Here is an 18,909-nt window from a genome sequence, read left to right on the forward strand (position 1 = left end):
TCAGAACAGGCCCAGCTATAGGGTCATTATTGTAATCATGAATTGCTGGAAACATTTTATGAGTGCATTAAATGGTATGTTCTTTCAATCTTTTTAGGGGGGTTTCAAGGCAAGGAATCAGCTTCAGAGGTGAGTTTATTGAATCATCGCCCACTTTGTGTGGTGTGAATTGCTTTGTACTGTCATCGCTGCCATTTTGTTTTTCTCCCTCACTTGTTTCTTTTGCTGTGAGTGTCAGTACCTGCAATGTTAGGGGTGTTTCCTCAAAGATTGTGACCTCCTGATTATGACACGACAGGTTAAAAGGTTGTCTTTTTGAGTACTTCCTCATGCGGATAGAAAACCCTTTTTGTTGAATGTATTTATTCTTTAAACTGTTTACTCAATTGTCTTTTTTGGATGCTATTTTTTTCACTTTGACTTTTGCCTCTCATTTCCATTCTGATTGTTGATTTCTTAGTCTCTTCGGTCACAGTTTCGAACCTTTTTGACTTTGTCTTATCTCCTGGTCCTACTCAAAAATATTTTTGCTCATCCCACTAGCCAAACAGTTGTCGTGTGAACAGAGGAAATCAAGAATGGCTGCATCTCACCTCACTAAATAAACTGAGCAGAGCCTTGAAAGGGATTTGGAGGGGTACTGCCAACCTGTTAATGACTGACAGAGAAGGGCGGGGTTCGTTTTAATAGAGGGGAAGTTTTCATTATTGGGGGGAAGTTTTCATTATTGGGGGATGACCACACCATTGAGCTATTGCATGATTTGTATGTGGAATAGTCTCATAACTCAGGACAACATCTGTACCTTTTCTAAATCTGAAGTTTTAGCTATTGAGGTTTGCTAGCAATGACAGCACTGTTGGCACCAGTGACGTTATTACAGTGGGCTTCTGGGCGTTAGTTTCTGAAATCAGACATATAGCCCCCGATCTTCTAGAGGCCAGCCCTGGTTGTTCTTGTTAATGGCCGCTGACAATGCGAATATTCCAAGGGGGGTCTCCTCTTACCCCAGATGTCAATAGTGCAAAAGTTCCAAGGGGAAATCCAGGGTAAGCCCCTAATCCATCCATCCATCCATCCATTGTCTCCCGCTTATCCGAGGTCGGGTCGCGGGGGCAGCAGCTTGAGCAGAGATGCCCAGACTTCCCTCTCCCCGGCCACTTCTTCTAGCTCTTCCGGGAGAATCCCAAGGCGTTCCCAGGCCAGTCGAGAGACATAGTCCCTCCAGCGTGTCCTGGGTCTTCCCCGGGGCCTCCTCCCGGTTGGACGTGCCTGGAACACCTCACCAGGGAGGCGTCCAGGAGGCATCCTGATCAGATGCCCGAGCCACCTCATCTGACTCCTCTCGATGCGGAGGAGCAGCGGCTCTACTCTGAGCCCCTCCCGGATGACTGAGCTTCTCACCCTGTCTTTAAGGGAAAGCCCAGACACCCTGCGGAGGAAACTCATTTCAGCCGCTTGTATTCGCGATCTCGTTCTTTCGGTCACTACCCATAGCTCATGACCATAGGTGAGGGTAGGAACATAGATCGACTGGTAAATTGAGAGCTTCGCCTTGCGGCTCAGCTCCTTTTTCACCATGACAGACCGATGCAACGCCCGCATTACTGCGGATGCCGCACCGATCCGCCTGTCGATCTCACGCTCCATTCTTCCCTCACTCGTGAACAAGACCCCGAGATACTTGAACTCCTCCACTTGGGGCAGGATCTCGCTACCAACCCTGAGAGGGCACTCCACCCTTTTCCGGTTGAGGACCATGGTCTCGGATTTGGAGGTGCTGATTCTCATCCCAGCCGCTTCACACTCGGCTGCGAACCGATCCAGAGAGAGCTGAAGATCACGGCCTGATGAAGCAAACAGGACAACATCATCTGCAAAAAGCAGTGACCCAATCCTGAGCCCACCAAACCGGACCCCCTCAACACCCTGGCTGCGCCTAGAAATTCTGTCCATAAAAGTTATGAACAGAATCGGTGACAAAGGGCAGCCCTGGCGGAGTCCAACTCTCACTGGAAACGGGTTCGACTTACTGCCGGCAATGCGGACCAAGCTCTGGCACTGATCGTACAGGGACTGAACAGCCCTTATCAGGGGGGCCGGTACCCCATACTCTCGGAGTACCCCCCACAGGATTCCCCGAGGGACACGGTTGAATGCCTTTTCTAAGTCCACAAAACACATGTAGACTAGTTGGGCAAACTCCCATGCACCCTCCAGGACCCTGCTAAGGGTATAGAGCTGGTCCACTGTTCCGCGACCAGGACGAAAACCACACTGTTCCTCCTGAATCCGAGGCTCGACTATCCGACGGACCCTCCTCTCCAGGACCCCTGAATAGACTTTTCCAGGGAGGCTGAGGAGTGTGATCCCTCTGTAGTTGGAACACACCCTCCGATCCCCCTTCTTAAAGAGGGGGACCACCACCCCGGTCTGCCAATCCAGAGGCACTGTCCCTGATGTCCATGCGATGTTGCAGAGGCGTGTCAGCCAAGACAGTCCTACAACATCCAGAGCCTTGAGGAACTCCGGGCGTATCTCATCCACCCCCGGGGCCCTGCCACCAAGGAGTTTTTTGACCACCTCGGTGACCTCAGTCCCAGAGATGGGGGAGCCCACCTCTGAGTCCCCAGGCTCTGCTTCCTCATTGGAAGGCATGTTAATGGGATTGAGGAGGTCTTCGAAGTATTCCCCCCACCGACCCACAACGTCCCGAGTCGAGGTCAGCAGCGCACCATCCCCACCATATACAGTGTTGACACTGCACTGCTTCCCCTTCCTGAGACGCCGGATGGTGGACCAGAATCTCCTCGAAGCCGTCCGAAAGTCATTCTCCATGGCCTCCCCAAACTCCTCCCATGCCCGAGTTTTTGCCTCAGCAACCACCAAAGCCGCATTCCGCTTGGCCTGCCGGTACCTATCAGCTGCCTCCGGGGCCCCACAGGACAAAAGGGTCCTGTAGGACTCCTTCTTCAGCTTGACGGCATCCTTCACCGCCGGTGTCCACCAGCGGGTTCGGGGATTGCCGCCACGACAGGCACCGACCACCTTACGGCCACAGCTCCGGTCAGCTGCCTCAACAATAGAGGCACGGAACATGGCCCATTCGGACTCAATGTCCCCCACCTCCCTCGGGATGTGGTCGAAGTTCTGCCGGAGGTGGGAGTTGAAGCTACTTCTGACAGGGGGCTCTGCCAGACGTTCCCAGCAGACCCTCACAACACGTTTGGGCCTACCACGCCTGACCGGCATCCTCCCCCACCATCGAAGCCAACTCACCACCAGGTGGTGATCAGTTGACAGCTCCGCCCCTCTCTTCACCCGAGTGTCCAAGACATGTGGCCGCAAGTCCGACGACACGACCACAAAGTCGATCATCGAACTGAGCCTAGGGTGTCCTGGTGCCAAGTGCACATATGAACACCCCTATGCTTGAACATGGTGTTCGTTATGGACAATCCATGACGAGCACAGAAGTCCAATAACAAAACACCGCTCGGGTTCAGATCAGGGGGGCCATTCCTCCCAATCACGCCCTTCCAGGTCTCACTGTCATTGCCCACGTGAGCATTGAAGTCTCCTAATAAGCGCTAAAATTAGCTACTCCCCTAGTGGGCACCAGAGAAATGAAGAAGGCTGGTCCATCGCAGAGGGCACTTCACCATTGTCATTCAGAGCAATCAAACAATTGTTCCATGCTCAGTGAACCCAATAATAATAATAATTAGGGTTAGGGTTTTTTGTTTTTTTCCAATTGGAGTACTGGCAGGTGAAGTGACTTTAAACTCACAACCACAGAGTTTGGAGTCCTCAACCACTACATACAAAACACAGCCTGACAAAATTTACAAAAGGACAATAATAATTTGGTATTTGGTAAGAAGAAGAATAAGTGGCCATCACAGGACCCATTTATTCACACAAGCACAGGCACAAACGCAGATTAAACTAAATTGCATATATTTGAGACCGAAGGAGGAAAGCTCAAAGAGGTGGGGAGAACATGCAAACTCCACATGGACAATTTCTTGGCATGAATTATTATTATAAAACTTGAAACTAATTGCTAAATAAAGTGTGCACCATACCTTTCAATGTATAAGTTATCAACGGTTGCTCCATGTAGCGTCCTCCACACTTTTCTTGGGGACGATGCGTTGAAAATGCAAACAAAAGCTACTTACACAGACAACGCACCCTGCCATCAAGTGAATTTAAAGTACAGACTATTATAAAAAGTTACAGGGTAGCCCTCAAAATGCAGGCGATAGCCGAATGTTCTCCATTGGGCTTCAGCCCACAAAGAAACTTGAGGGTCCTTTCGGTCGATTTAACGGAGTGGGCGCGTCTCTTCCTGCGCACATCCAAACTGAGCACGAAACGTCTTGAACCCACGTCACCCGAATCGCACTTACGAGGGAAACACAAATCGGTGCGTAAAGACTGCCTTGAGAATGAGCAGATAGGGTGACCAGTTGGCCCGAATTGTACCCACCCTCGCCTACGTGTAACCGCGGTGACAGTTAATCGCATTGCATTGTGCACTAAACTCTTTAAAAATACGACAAAACTGCTACTGCAGACATGCTGCCAACAATACTAACCGAGAGACATTTTTGACATCCCAGATCCATGTACTGCGCACTTTATAATAATGACATCAGAGTTGCAACCCTCTAGTCGTTCTCTATTTGAGAGGCGCGTGTAGTCGCGGGAACGCGAGTCTCAACGTCTGCTTATCTCCCAAAGTGGCTCCAAAAAAGGCGCCCTTAAAAACCACGGGGTTACGCTGCACCACTTACTTCAGTGGGCTGCTCGATCTCCGCCATCCTCTGCTAGTCGTCGTTGACACGCCACAAAGGAGACGCTTTACCGGAGAAGCTGCGAGACACTGACAAGAGCCGATCCTCTTGTTCCTTTATCTCCATCGGGCAGTCGCTGCAGTGGCAGATAGCAGCTGAGCGCAGACGCCTCCTGACAGGGTGTAACCAGGGAAACGTCAAACACACACATAGGAGACGGGAAGCCACGCCCACTGCCACTCCCACCGAGAAAGAGGCACCCTGGCAGTTTGCACGCGGAAGCCGCTTTGTGTTCGTGTCTGAACCGATTTCTTTTCATCCCTTTGTTTCGTGCACTAGCAATGTGCAATTTTACAAAGGTCGCTAAAAGTCTCTGCATTTTACTGATATCGTTTTCAACGAGAGCCTCTTACTAAACAAAGCAATTAAACAGCTATGAATTGAGCATTTAATGCAATAAAAGCGCGATGGGATCAACTTGTTACGCGAGCCGTGCAGTCACTTTGTCCGTCCATGAAGTTTAGCTTTCTGCGGCTTTCTGCAGCTCCGTTGACTAAGCGGCCGATTTTAGTGGTCCGCACTCGCGAGGGGTGACAGAGGAGCTCGTCGTTTCAAGTCACTGAGTGGACTGACAATACGGCGATAGTCTTCATGTCTAACTGGTTTTTGAAGAGCTAAGACCCTAGGCATGAAAGCAACCCCATTTGATCAAAAGAATCAACACAACTTCATAAACCACACACGACTCATCTGTGCAAACCGTAAATGTCCATGTCAACATTAAATAAAACCACTGGAAACATTCACTTTTCCATCAAAGGCAAACTCTGTTAGGGAAGACTCCACCATTTAGGCCAATTAGGTGGTTACTTAGGAAGGCAACATGTTTTTAAACAATACAATCTCAGACGTAGGAGCACTCGGACTCAGCATGACTGTCTGATTATATTGTTATTTTCAGTGTTTGGTTTTAACATTTTTGATGTACTGGACACAATAACAAGAACAGTATAACAATGATAATAATAATTAATAAGAATCCTCAGCTGTAGCATAGAAGACACAGAAGTGCTTGATTTATATGGCAACAGCACTGCAGCCTTGACTGAAGGCTGATTTAATTCAAACTATAATCATCTCCCAAACAGGCTTATATTAAAACATGTATTTAAAGTTGGCAAATATCGTCCTCCATTGTTCGCTGTCATCTACGATGACATTCACTCTTGGCATCAGGGCCGGATTTTCCTATAGGCTAACTAGGCTTCAGCCTAGGGCCTCAAGATCAAGAGGGGCCTACATTCAAATTGTTAGCAAAATTAAAATTACACTCTTCTAAAAACAGTGAACACTAAAACACTGAACCGAAAATAAGGAGAAATTCTACGCATATGACTAATAAACAAACATTAAAATGTATTGGTTAAGATCAACGCGTATTACGTATTTTATTATCTCTCATATAATTTACAAACTTAAAAATGGAAGGTGAAAGGGCCTCATAAGTGGAATAGCCTAGGGCCTCTTTTCATATAAATCCGGCCCTGCTTGGCATGCTAAAAAATTGTCTATAGTACATCTCTGACTGGAAAAAAAAACTCCCTAAAGTCACACATTGATTAGATATTATTTTGCAAGAGTGACTTCAATGCGACCACTCGAACGAACAGAGCTGGCTATTGAGGATTGTGTCAGTCCCCTTCGGTCTGGCAACTGTGGTGAAAAAGACTTCATGTTCCTTGGCTTTGCAAAATGTCAGGGGTTGTGGATCGCTGGATCCTGGTTCCAGCGCCCTGAGTTGCATCGTTGGTCTTGGTACTCCAATACTAGTGATGCAGTGAAGGAGACTGACTGCATTTTCGAGGGTGGACACTGGAGGCTCCTATAGAACTGCAGGGCCTATAGAAGTGCCCATTTGTGAATTCTGACCACATACTTGTTCTTGCTAAGGTCCAGTAGGCTTACCACCTACTAGCAGAATGAGGCTGGACCTGGCCAGACTCCAACATCAGGCAGTTTCTAATGAGTTTGCACGCAGTTTATGTAAGGAACTTGCAGACTTGGGTATGCCTGCTGATCCTAATATGATGTGGGAGACCTTCCATGACAAAACACTGAAAGTTATTAAGGGTTGTGTTGGTGTTGCCGGTGTTTTATCTCGCAGGGCACCCTGGATATCATCAAGAGATGCCGCAGCACACGGCTTGATGGCAATTCAAGTCCGTACTGGGAACTGAGAAGATGGATGCGAGGGCACGGTGTGACGATGCAGGTTCTGCTCCATGCTCCCATACAGCTTCTGGGAGCTCTCGAACCCAACACCGTCGGTAATGTCACCGATGACCTGGACAGTGAGGCACAACAATGAAGCAAGGGGGTTTTGCTTAAAGTGCAAAGTGCTTTTATTTTTAAAAAAAAATCAACAAAATCAAAACAGTGTTCAAAGAAATAAGTGCAGTGTCTCTGAAATCTTCAAATAAATAATCAAATAAAAACAGGTGAAAAGGAGGAGGTTAAAAACACAATAGAAAAAAAAATTGTTTAAAACAACGAGGGTAAAAACAATGGCTGGAGGGAGTCTTTTTAAAACTAAAGCCAGGTGCGTTCTTCTACTGGCAGCTCCCCTGCTTCTCCCATTCAGGCCCCACAACAGGGGAGTCGCCTACCAGTAAAATGCAGCTCCATCATTTCTGGTCCGGTAGCCTTCCGATCCCCAGCTACGTCGGGTTTCAGCCGCACCGAGACTTGGGTTCCTTCCCCAGCGGTCAGGACACTCACACTGGTGCTCAACACACCCAAAGCCTGCATGACTCCGCTTCCTTCAGCAGCCAGTCGAGTCCACTACCGGTCACTCCAGCTCCTCCAAACTGCTCAGCTGGAGCGGAGCGACCGCTTCAATCAGCCCCCTCTGAGAGTCGGCCAAACACTCTGCTGGGGCTCTCCTACCAGCTGCATTACCGTCCAACCTCCTCACGCACCGGCTTTCTTCTTCCTGCCGCCTTCTTGCCCATTAACCTCCGTCTCTTCTCTCTCTCTTTCTTCCTCTCTCCTTTTTTCCCCTCTCTATCTTTTCCCCTCTTCCACCTGGCACTTCTATTAAATATTACAGAGACGTGGATCAGGTGTGGCAATTAGCAGCTCCCAGCAGCAAGTACAGATCCGGAATTGTCCTCACCTGTGCACTTAAGTGAGGACCGTCCACATCACGGCCACACTACCACGCCCTCTCTTTAAGCCGCGAGTGCGGCGCTTATGTATTTAAAAAGTGGCCATTGATCTGAGCTGTGGACCCGCTATCCCACACACTGAGGGCAGATAAAGAGGTGTTTGTTAGAGGAATCTGTGAACAAGTGGCACACCATCTATGGTCTAGTGACCCATGTCCTGCTTACAGAGAATCAAAGCATTACGCACATCCAAATCTGTTCTTCGGAGAGTCGCAGTCAGGGCAGGCGATGGAAAAGTCCTTCCGGATGATGCTGCAGTTGTGACCCACTGGGCTGGCTACTTTCAGCAGATGTTTAAAGCTGATCCTCTAGCTAGGACATTAAACATCTCTGGGTCCATGGTACTTGAGGCTGATCCTCCAATTGGGTGTAAACCACCCAATCTCACTGAAATTGCACAGGTGTGAACCAGCTGAGGGGAGAAAAGGCTGCAGGGATCTGTGGTATTTGGGGTGAATTTCTCCAGGCTGGTTGTAAGACTGTCCTCCGTGTATTGCAAGCAATCTTTGCTTCCATATAGGAGATGGGAGTCATCCCAATTGACTGGAAAACGGGATTTGTCATCCCTATCTGAAAAGCACAGGGTGAGCGCCAACTACAGTGGGATAACACTGCTCTCAGTGCTGGGAAAGGTCCTTACTAGGGTCATCCTCAATAGGATCCATGGTCACTTGCTCACCTACCAGCGACCAGAACAGTCTGGTTTTACGCCTAAGAAGTCTACCATCGACTGCCTCCTGGCACTGAGGGTTCTCATGGAGCGCAAACGCGAATATCGGCAGAGTTTCTTTGCAGCCTTTGTTGATTTTTGGAAAGCGTCCGACTCAGTTAATCGAGCTGCCCTGTGGGACATACTTTGTGTTTGCGGGATCCCCTCCAGGTTGCTGGATATCATGGCCGGCCTGTACACTGGTACTGTGAGTGCTGTGCAGAGTGGAGGCAGAACCTTTGTGTTTTTCCCAGTTGATTTTGGGGTTCATCAGGGGTGTGTTCAGCTCCTACTCCTTTTGACATTTTTTTCTCTGTTTTCTCTGTTTTGCTCTGGATTTCTGTATTGGTGGCCTTGCTCGCCTGGTCTGCCTTTTGTTTTAGGCAAACCCATTTTGTCTTTTGTTCTCTGGGGAGCTTACTTTTGTTTCGGAGCATTTGTTTTATAAAGATTCGGTGCTTGCCCTCATTTCTAGCTGGGGTTTGATGGTATTTCTCCCTCTAGTGGGTATTATTTGAAGTGTTATGGACTATGTGCTTACTGAGACTCCTAGTCCACGACAATAAGATTCTAACCAGACTGTCACAGACATTGTAAGGTACACATCTGGCTGGTGGTTTAAATGGAAACCTATGGGGATTTTAACTGGTTTAAGTGACTATGTGACTGTTCTTTTGAGAAATGTTAAATGCAAAAATAACTAACTAATAAAGCTTGCTAACAAGCTCCTGTTTTTCTAAGGCAGTCTTGTAAACAGACACTGCTATATGTAATTGAATACCCCAGCATTCTCAGTTTGTAAATTCACTGTTATGTATCCTCACTCTCCATATGTCGCTCTCCCCAGTCCTGGCTCCTCTCTCATGTCTGCAGGTTTCTATGTACAGGCCTGGCCGTGATGATTCCACAAAAAGCAGAGGATGGTGGTGGGCGCCATTTACAGCTTCGCCTAGGGCAACAAAAAAGCTGGAGTCGGCCCTGAACATTGCTGTCATATTGACATGCACAAGAAGTCAAATGGACAAACGCTGGTAATGAATACAACACACTAGAGAGAAAAGTTCACAGCGCTACAACAAAAGCCTGTCACGCTCACGAGTTAATTTCTGTTTTCAGAGTACTGTGACTTTATTTGTCACTGACAGAAAATTGAAGGTGCGGCAAAAATACAGCAAATCACCCTTTCAGGTAAATGTTGCCTTTGCACTATTCTCACATCGTCTCACATAACTGACGTTGTCCTCACTGTGGCTTGATTAAACTAACAGTTCAGTTTCAATTTCTTCTAAAATTGACTTTACGGCTTCTCATCATTGGGTTTTGGCTGAAGGCTCCGCCCCACTCGTGAAATTTGATGAGAGGCAGAACGTATTGTAGCAGTGCTACCAGGGAGTAAAAACTTCATCTCCCAGCAGTCCCTGCAGTGGCTCTGATTGGATGCCTGCCAAGGGTGCAGGGGCTGCTGGGGATAAGAAGGCCAGTGTGAGTTTTAAAAGGAAGCCGGTTATATAGAGAGATAGAGCTGTGTCGTGTCTGGAGTTACCCATCTGTTTTGTCTTCCCATTCCTTGCCTTTGGATTATTGTTTTTGTCCTGGATTATCTCCTGTTCGTGTGTATGGACTGTCTGGTGTCTGCCTGCTGCATGAGGACTCTTCATCATCAGGATATACCGGTAGGACTGTTCTTTACATTTACTTACAGTGAACTGATCTCTGGATTGTTCAATCTCCATCATTTCACTACAGTGGTTGCCATTTCCTATAGATTTTGTTATGGACTTCATTGTCTGTAGTTTTTGTTAGTTGTTTGTTGTTTCTGAGTTCATGTTTATTGTGTATTCGCCAGAAAGGGAACTGGGGTGGGATCGTTTAAGTTTGCATAGTTAGATTTCAATTATTGTTTAATACATTCGTCAAATTCTGTTTTATTGTCTTTTGCTTCGTTGACTCTGTGAGAGAAGGGCGGCACGGTGGCACAGTAGGTAGCGCTGCTGCCTCACAGTTAGGAGACCCGGGTTCACTTCCCAGGTCCTCCCTGCGTGGAGTTTGCATGTTCTCCCCGTGTCTGCGTGGGTTTCCTCCGGGCGCTCCGGTTTCCTCCCACAGTCCAAAGACATGCTGGTTAGGTGGATTGGCGATTCTAAATTGGCCCTAGTGTGTGCTTGGTGTGTGGGTGTGTTTGTGTGTGTCCTGCGGTGGGTTGGCACCCTGCCCAGGATTGATTCCTGCCTTGTGCCCTGTGTTGGCTGGGATTGGCTCCAGCAGACCCCCGTGACCCTGTGTTCGGATTCAGCGAGTTGGATAATGGATTGATGGATGACTCTGTGAGAGAGTGTGCGTGATTTGGGGCAAGGCTGGGTGCGTTCCTGGGGTCCCCACCAAAAAAATAAATAAATCACCGTCAACAGGAGGTGTGAATCTTAGCTGGGTGTTTTTCAGACTGCTACAGTATAAAAAGAAACGCTAATGATTCTCTTACAGTGTGATGTTATTTTATCCACAAGATGGCAGTAGAGTACAGTCTGAGGGTTATTTGGGCATCTCACTTAATATCCAAGCAGCTCAAGTTCAAATTCAAGAGTTTATTGTCATATCACCTGTTCATGGCCAGTACAGCGATAGGAAATAGCGCTCCCCAGGACCACAGTGCAACATAAAAACAAGTTCTGTAGATACTGTAGGGAGGGCGACATACAAGGAGATTAAATATATGAATATCACCATCAACAGAGTACCACCAGTGTATAGCGGTGCTCAAAACTGCCCACTGCCCTTCATTTGAATGTTGCTGTGTTCTGGTTGTTGGCATTTCATGTGGGACCCCCGCTCTTCGAGTGAATGTTAATGTGTTGCACTGCTCTTAGTTTCACAGGAGACCCACCTGGAGTAATGTCACCTTTTCTTAGAATAGCAGTGCATTGTGGTGCTCAAGGGGGACCCCCTCTTCCCCATTCTGTCATCGAATGCTTGTGAATCGCCATAAACAGGCTACTGCCATTAATTTGGTTCCACTTGCCTTGGGATGAAACCAACATTCATGGACAAAACCCTCACATGGACACAGGAACAATGTGCAGACTTCACAAAGGGGGTGTTTGGATTTGAACTTTGGTCCTTGAAACTGTGAGGAAACTGCGAGCAAACCCCTGCCCCATCATGCTTTTTAAACAATACACCCCCTGACTTACGGCCCATTCACATGTTTTAGCGCTAGTCCAGAATGTCCCTAAAGTGCTTGAAAAATTATTTGCCATTACTTTCAATGAGTGTTTCAGCAAGGGATTTTATAAAACGCCTGTCTGCAGCAGTTTTTGAACATCTTCAGCCAAACGCATGTACCATTGAAATCAATAGTCAAGCTCACTGCTCTGAAAGTGTTTTACAGGACGTCAGTACCCCTTCCTGAATCCAGCAGCTCATTGAAACTGAACATAAATGTCAGTGTGGCTGTGCACCCGTGTGCTTAGGTTGTGTAGTGACAGCTACTGAGGGACACTTCATGTGCACACACCTTGAGGTCAAGTGACCGAAATTCAACTGAGGTTCAACGTACATTGAGTTGTAATCTGGTTAATGTTCAGCACAGGCAGAGTGGCAGCGCAGAGCTGGTGTTCCTGCCTCACTGTGCCAGCTGTGTGGGGTTTGTATGTTCTGCCCGGGTGTTTCTGGATTGATCGACGTGTTAACTGAGTCTCTTTCCCTGTTTTAACACTGAATTAGTGCTGGGAGGTATACCGGTTCATACCGAAAACTGTTTTTTATTTTTGTTGTGATATGGATTTTTCTTATACCGCAATACCGGTATAAATAGCCTAAACAACGTTCGGAAAGTGGCGCAGCGGGAAAATGTTTAAGGGGGGACCTTTTTCACTGCTACACCGCTAAACACGCATGCAACGGACTACATGTGTTAGTGGAGGTATTGAGCGGTGAAAATGGACAGAGAACATTCCGAAACTGAAGCTGTAGCAGATGATAAAGTTGAACATGATGACACAGAAGAACTTTTGCCGAAAAAAGCAGCCGTGTCTGTTGTCTGGAGATTTTGGTTTTAAAAGGTCGGATGAGGACCAAACAACTATTTACTGCAAATGCTGTCGAGCTAAAGTTGTCGCCGGAGGAGGTAACACGAGCAATTTGCTCCACCACCTTAGCCGCAAACATGCATTGAAGTACCATGAATCTATGGAACTAAGATAGAGGACACTCGAGTCAGACGTTACTTGTAGACGCATTTGCTAGAGGTACTGCCTATGACAAAAAAAGCAAGCGGTGGATCAAGATAACCAACGCCATTACAGTCCATATAGCTAACGTGTCAGTGGACAGAGAGATTGTTAACATTAACAGAAAGTGTAGTTGGTTTACAAAAAATATTTACTCTTTATTCCTTTTCTAAGACGTGTTCAGTGCAATACAACTTTGACAAGCACCGCTGGATATTTTACTAAGTCTAAATGCCTCTTTGGATGGTTAAAAATATGTTGTCAAAATTATAGTTTAAGTTGTTTGCAAAATTTGTTCAATAAAATGGTTCTTATATTTTGACTGCAACTGTCATGCAGTGTGATTCCTTCTCTTCATTAGTGCCACCCCCTTGAAAACTATCACTTTATGGGGCCATGCAAACCTGTATTAATACTTGTGTGCACATTAAAATGTTTTTTGTACAATGTACAATTCTCATGACAGTGGAACAGGTTATTCTTAGCCAGTCTACTGCAGTAATTACAGTGGAAAATGTGGTTAACATCCACTCATGCATGGGAAAAAAATACCGTTGAATACCGTGAAACTGGTATAATTTTGAAAAATACAGTGATATAGAATTTTGGTCATACCGACCAGCCCTACACTGAATACTAGAAATGTGTCAGTAATTACAACAGTACGTTTAGTCCTTTGTGTAGTAAAGAACATCCATCCTCAATCTGAGTCCCTGGGTGACTCCTCCAGGTCCCACTGTTTCAAATTATCTTTAGCAAATAGCTGAAATAAAACTAATTGCAAACTTTATTTAAAGTTTTCTGTTGCTGGATTGTATGCAGCCCACTCTTTTCTGCTTGGCTGTGCTGCTGAATCCTGAAAATGATCACCGCACCGTCCACCACGTTTGGCTCTTTGCCTTTCTTCAGTGCTGCTCTGATAACTGCTGGCTCTCAGGAACCCGAAGCTGGGCTGCACATGCAGGATTAAATGTACGTGACTGCACGTCTGTTCAGTTCTTTTGAGTCGATTACTGCCGTGCATGATGACCCCATGGTGACAGCCGATTCACGCTCTTACTTCATTTTGCACCAACAGCAGCAGGCAATTTCTTTGTTCTTTGCAAAATAATTCAAAGATTTTTTTTTTTTATCATGTATCGCTACTTACGTGCTTATCATCACCCATGTGTAATCCTGGGATTTTTCAGGATGCTGAAAGTTGGCTTCTCGACTCCATTTGCTGCAGGACAGGAGGAACCCAATGTGTGCGCTCATGGTGACGCCTGCTCTTCAGTACTGTGGTCGTCAGGATTAAAGGCACTAACGTCACAGAAGGCAATCTGGAGACGCAACAACACCTCACAACCCACACAACCATCCCTGTAAAACGCTTCTTTGAAAACACCTGAAGAGCTGCTAAAAAACGTTAAAAAAAAAGAGCCGGAAGGTCTCTTGAAAAATGCTAAAGAAATGCTGGAAATGTACAACTGGGCCCTTATGAAACCTCACACTCTCGTTAAACTCTTTATGTTGTCTTATGACCCGCATGAGGCCTTTAGGGGTGGTCTTCCAAATCCTAGGATGCACCGCACTTGGTTTCGTAGAGGTGCTCATTATACTCGCCGTCCTTGCTTCTTTATTTTCTTCATGTTCATCAAGTTTGTAGTTCTACTTTTCTTTTAGTATTGTCTCCGTTTCAGCTGGTTTGTTCTTTATTTTACTTGCCATGCTTACAGTATTTCCACATTTGGCTCATGTAGAGTTTTCTTCCAGTTGCATCCTTTATTTTATAAGCACAGTGTCTGTGCATGGAGAAGCACCTGGCCGACGGCAAACTCCTTCAAAGCATCCTGTCTCTGCCACAGCCTTCATAGCCCAGGTTATTTAAAGGAGAGTGCTGTGGGGCTTAAGGGGATCCAGTGCTTTTGGTGGCGGGAGGTGTTGGTAAGGTGATGATTCAAGAACAGGAGAAGGGATCACAAAGTGGCTGCCACAAGTCTGGAGTGCCACATCTGGTGATCATTCAGAGTGTGTGGGCAGTGGGCACAAAGCAAGGTGAGGATCGACTTGTCCCAGTGTTTGGCAGCATATTTGATATGCGAGAGCTTGCATAGTCCTCCTATATATGTACTAACGTCAAGTATTTAAGAGAAGTATGGAAAAAAAACTCTTAGCATATAACATACTGGTGATTTTGTGGTTTTGTTGTGTATGTGTGTTGTAAGGTGGCCAGGAGAGTAGAATAGGGTAGACAGGAAAAAGATTGGACCACCAGTTGTGTCACCCCTTTAAATTATAACAAAAGTACAGCCATGTGGCAGCAAAATCAAATAAAAATACGGTCAGCCTCACAAAAATGTAGTGCTGGCAGTCTGAGCTCTGCCCTTTTCATACACCACCTTCTCTGGGTGGCACTGGGAGGGGTGAAGTCTTCTCTGAGCCTAGTGGGCAGAGCTAAACATGGTCCTTGGGTGATACTGTTAGAAGATACTGTTAGCGCCCCCTCTTGTTCAGGGGTGGAACTGCTTACTTCACCGAGCCAGGAAGGCGTGCATGTGTGACAATGTGTATATATGAATACACACACACACACACACACACACACACACAACTGTCAATAGTCCAGCCCCACTAGTTTGCGAGTACCGCACTGCATGTGCTTGACGTTTAACAGATTCCAGAGCTGCTATTCTTCTTCCGATCATGTAATTGGCTTCTGCAGTTTGCTTCACGCTCAACAGATATTGCTGCTCTTCTTTTTCTTTGTGCCATGTCACCTTCTCAATCAGTTTCCCTTTGCAGCCTGCTGTAGGAAAGATGAAGACCACAATAACCTTGTGGTTGCTGGCATCAGTCACATTTTTGCTTATGCAGTGAATATTGTGGAAGAAGACAAGACAAGTTCAAACAGTTAGTTTTTTATTCAGTCACAGATGAGTATGCAGATTCTACATTGCAAGGCAGAAGAGCAAAGTTACATTTTTTTCTATTGGCTTTTTATAATTTCTTCTTCCTCCCCCTTCCCCTTATTATTCAAAAATAAACATAATATCGTTTACTTAAGCATTTTGTTTTAGTACGCTAATGGGCCATCTGTTCTTATTTTTTCACTGATCAGATAGACCCTAAAGAAGGAAAGGTCAGCTCTCTTGTGTCAAATAGACGCGTTCCTAAGGAACTGGAAATTTTCCTCGGTCAGCTTACTGCACCCTGTCTTATGACAGACACCTGTATGAATAACCTGCCGTTACAGCAAAATGGCTTTGTCAGCTATTAACCCTAAGTAGCTTGCAAGCAGTTAATTTTTCTTTCACAAAATCATGTCATAAGCTGTTGGTCATAGCCTCATGGTGTGTGAGTAACTGTGTGACAGATGAACACAACCCTTAGCATTTTATACTGTATAGAGTAAGGTATATACTGTGTGTGTATATTTATATATATATATATATATATATATATATATATATATATATATATCCATCCATTTTCCAACCCGCTGAATCCAAACACAGGGTCTCGGGGGTCTGCTGGAGCCAATCCCAGCCAACACAGGGCAGGAACCAATCCTGGGCAGGATGCCAACCCACCGCAGGACACACACAAACACCAAGCACACACTAGGGCCAATTTAGAATCGCCAGTCCACCTAACCTGCATGTCTTTGGACTGTGGGAGGAAACCGGAGCACCCGGAGGAAACCCACACAGACACGGGAAGAACATGCAAACTCCACGCAGGGAGGACCCGGGAAGAGAACCCAGGTCCCCAGGTCTCCCAACCAAGAGGCAGCAGCGCTACCCACTGCGCCACCGTGCTGCCCATATAGTGAAAACTGGCCCGGACACATACAGGCAGACATTGTTAGCTCACCCAACACACGTTTACTTACAATATTTACAAATAAAGTGCCACACACAACCCCAAAACTCCCCCAAAGTCCAGGCCTTCTTTCCAATGCCTTCTTCTCAGGTCTGCCTCCACTCCTCTCCTCCAAGACCTCATCTTTTCCACTCCTGACTCCAGCCATCGAATGGAGGGAGGCGGCCCCTTTTATGCTCACCCGGATGTGCTCCACGTGCCTCCCAATTAGCTGTGCACCCGGAAGCACTCTGGGTGTCCCTGGTCTTCTTCCCCCCAGCACTTCCAGGTGTGGCCAGGGCTCCTCAGGCATTGGTTCGCCCCCTGGCGGTGACCATCGGCCCCTATAGGGTTGAGCTTCTAAGCTCTGTTCCTGTGGTCCCCAAACCCACCAGGGTGGTTGCCCCCTCGTGATCTAGAGGAGGCATAAGCCCTCCTCCGGTCCTCCTGGGCCTCCCGGCTGGGTACCACCCCTAGCCACTCACCACAATATATATATATATATATATATATATATATATATATATATATATATATATATATATATATATATATATATATATATCCATCCATCCATCCATTTTCCAACCCACTGAATCCGAACACAGGGTCACGGGGGTCTGCTGGAGCCAATCCCAGCCAACACAGGGCACGAGGCAGGGACCAATCCCGGGCAGGGTGCCAACCCACCGCAGATATATATATATATATATATATATATATATATATATATATATATATATATATATATATATATATATATATATAATAGGTCTGGTTGCAATCTGATTATTTGGGTGGTCGGCCAATTGGCAAACATCCTCCATGTCCTCTCAGCTGTGTGAAGCAGATCATAGATATGCCATACAGTGCCTGTCAAATAATACAAAGAGTACACAACACATTTTACCCAAATTGGGGCTCATCAGGTATACGCGCCTTTTCTTCTACTCTGTAGTATTTGACAAGTACTATGTGGCAGACACACACACACACTCACTGGGGCTAATTTAACAACAGCAGTCCACCTTACCTGCATGTCTCTGGAGTGTAGGATGAAACCCGGTGCACCTGAAGGAAACTCACAGAGACACAGAGAAAACACACAACTTCTTACTCGCATTTACTAATCAACATGGAACATGTCGTCACTCTCTGGCACCCTCTTAAGTGAGCAGAACAAGCTCTGTCTTTCTTATGTCAAGCCACTACTTCCTAAAATGTGTACTTTTAGAAAGTTTAAAATGCCTGGCACTACTAGTGTGGGTGTCCATATGGTGCACATAGTTTTCTGCAACATTATCAGTGGAGAGTGAATTATCTGAGAAACATGGACTTTGAATGAAGTTCAAGTTTTCGAGTTCTCAAAGATAAAGTAAAGAACAAAGCAGCTTTGTATTTCAGGGTTTTTTATTTTTAGAATTGTAAAGTATATTATACATATTATTATTGACTTTTTTAGAAATAGGTATTCTCTTTGTAAAGTAAAGCTACCATCAGAATTAGCCCATTTATCATTCCTTTATATTGTTATATTTATATATTATACTAGTCAAACTACCTGGTGCTTCCTGTATTTGTAGAATGAGTTAAGGAAAGAAACCAAAGGTTTGTGTATTTTTTAAAATGGTGACCCTGTTGTTATTGCCACATCATCAAGGAATCTGCTCTCTTGAATGGAGAACTTGTTCTTTTTGGTGTCCGTTTAGATTCCAGAATTGTGGTAACTCCTTGCTGAGTTGTAACTGTAAATACTGCCATGTGTAACTCGTCCTCATAGTTCAAGGTGGACAGTTTGTAGCGCTGACAAGCAGGAGTTAAACAACAACACTCTGATTGTCCTTCATGTTCCATTCCAGGTCCACTCTCGATCAAGCCTCACACTACACCCCTACAAAAGCGCACCATACTCTTTTAATATTACAGTAGATTGAAGCAGCATGCAGTATTGACTGGGCAAGTCATGTTAAGTTCTGGTCATCTTGTCTGTTTGTTTGGCTTCAATCTGTTTGAATGTCTCACTTGTTCTGAGTCAGCAGGTGACATTGGAGTGCAAGCCGTAGCACAAAGGGGAAAAACAGAAACCACTGGAACCCCCAGGG

The 18,909-nt window shown here is 46.0% G+C and overlaps 1 protein-coding gene across 1 annotated transcript in view; it reads right to left on the reverse strand.

The window, feature by feature from the left end:
* Positions 1 to 18,909, reverse strand: part of si:ch211-10a23.2 (Galectin-related protein A-like) — a 493,745-nt gene that overhangs the window by 41,539 nt on the left and 433,297 nt on the right. The window contains exon 2 of the mRNA XM_028821934.2: positions 4,803 to 4,891. Coding sequence (XP_028677767.1) covers positions 4,803 to 4,829 — 27 coding nt within the window. The 5' untranslated portion in view covers positions 4,830 to 4,891. The remainder of the gene's footprint in view (positions 1 to 4,802; positions 4,892 to 18,909) is intronic.

The sequence above is a fragment of the Erpetoichthys calabaricus genome, chromosome 16, assembly GCF_900747795.2.
Source record: "Erpetoichthys calabaricus chromosome 16, fErpCal1.3, whole genome shotgun sequence".
NCBI classification, from domain to species: domain Eukaryota; kingdom Metazoa; phylum Chordata; class Cladistia; order Polypteriformes; family Polypteridae; genus Erpetoichthys; species Erpetoichthys calabaricus.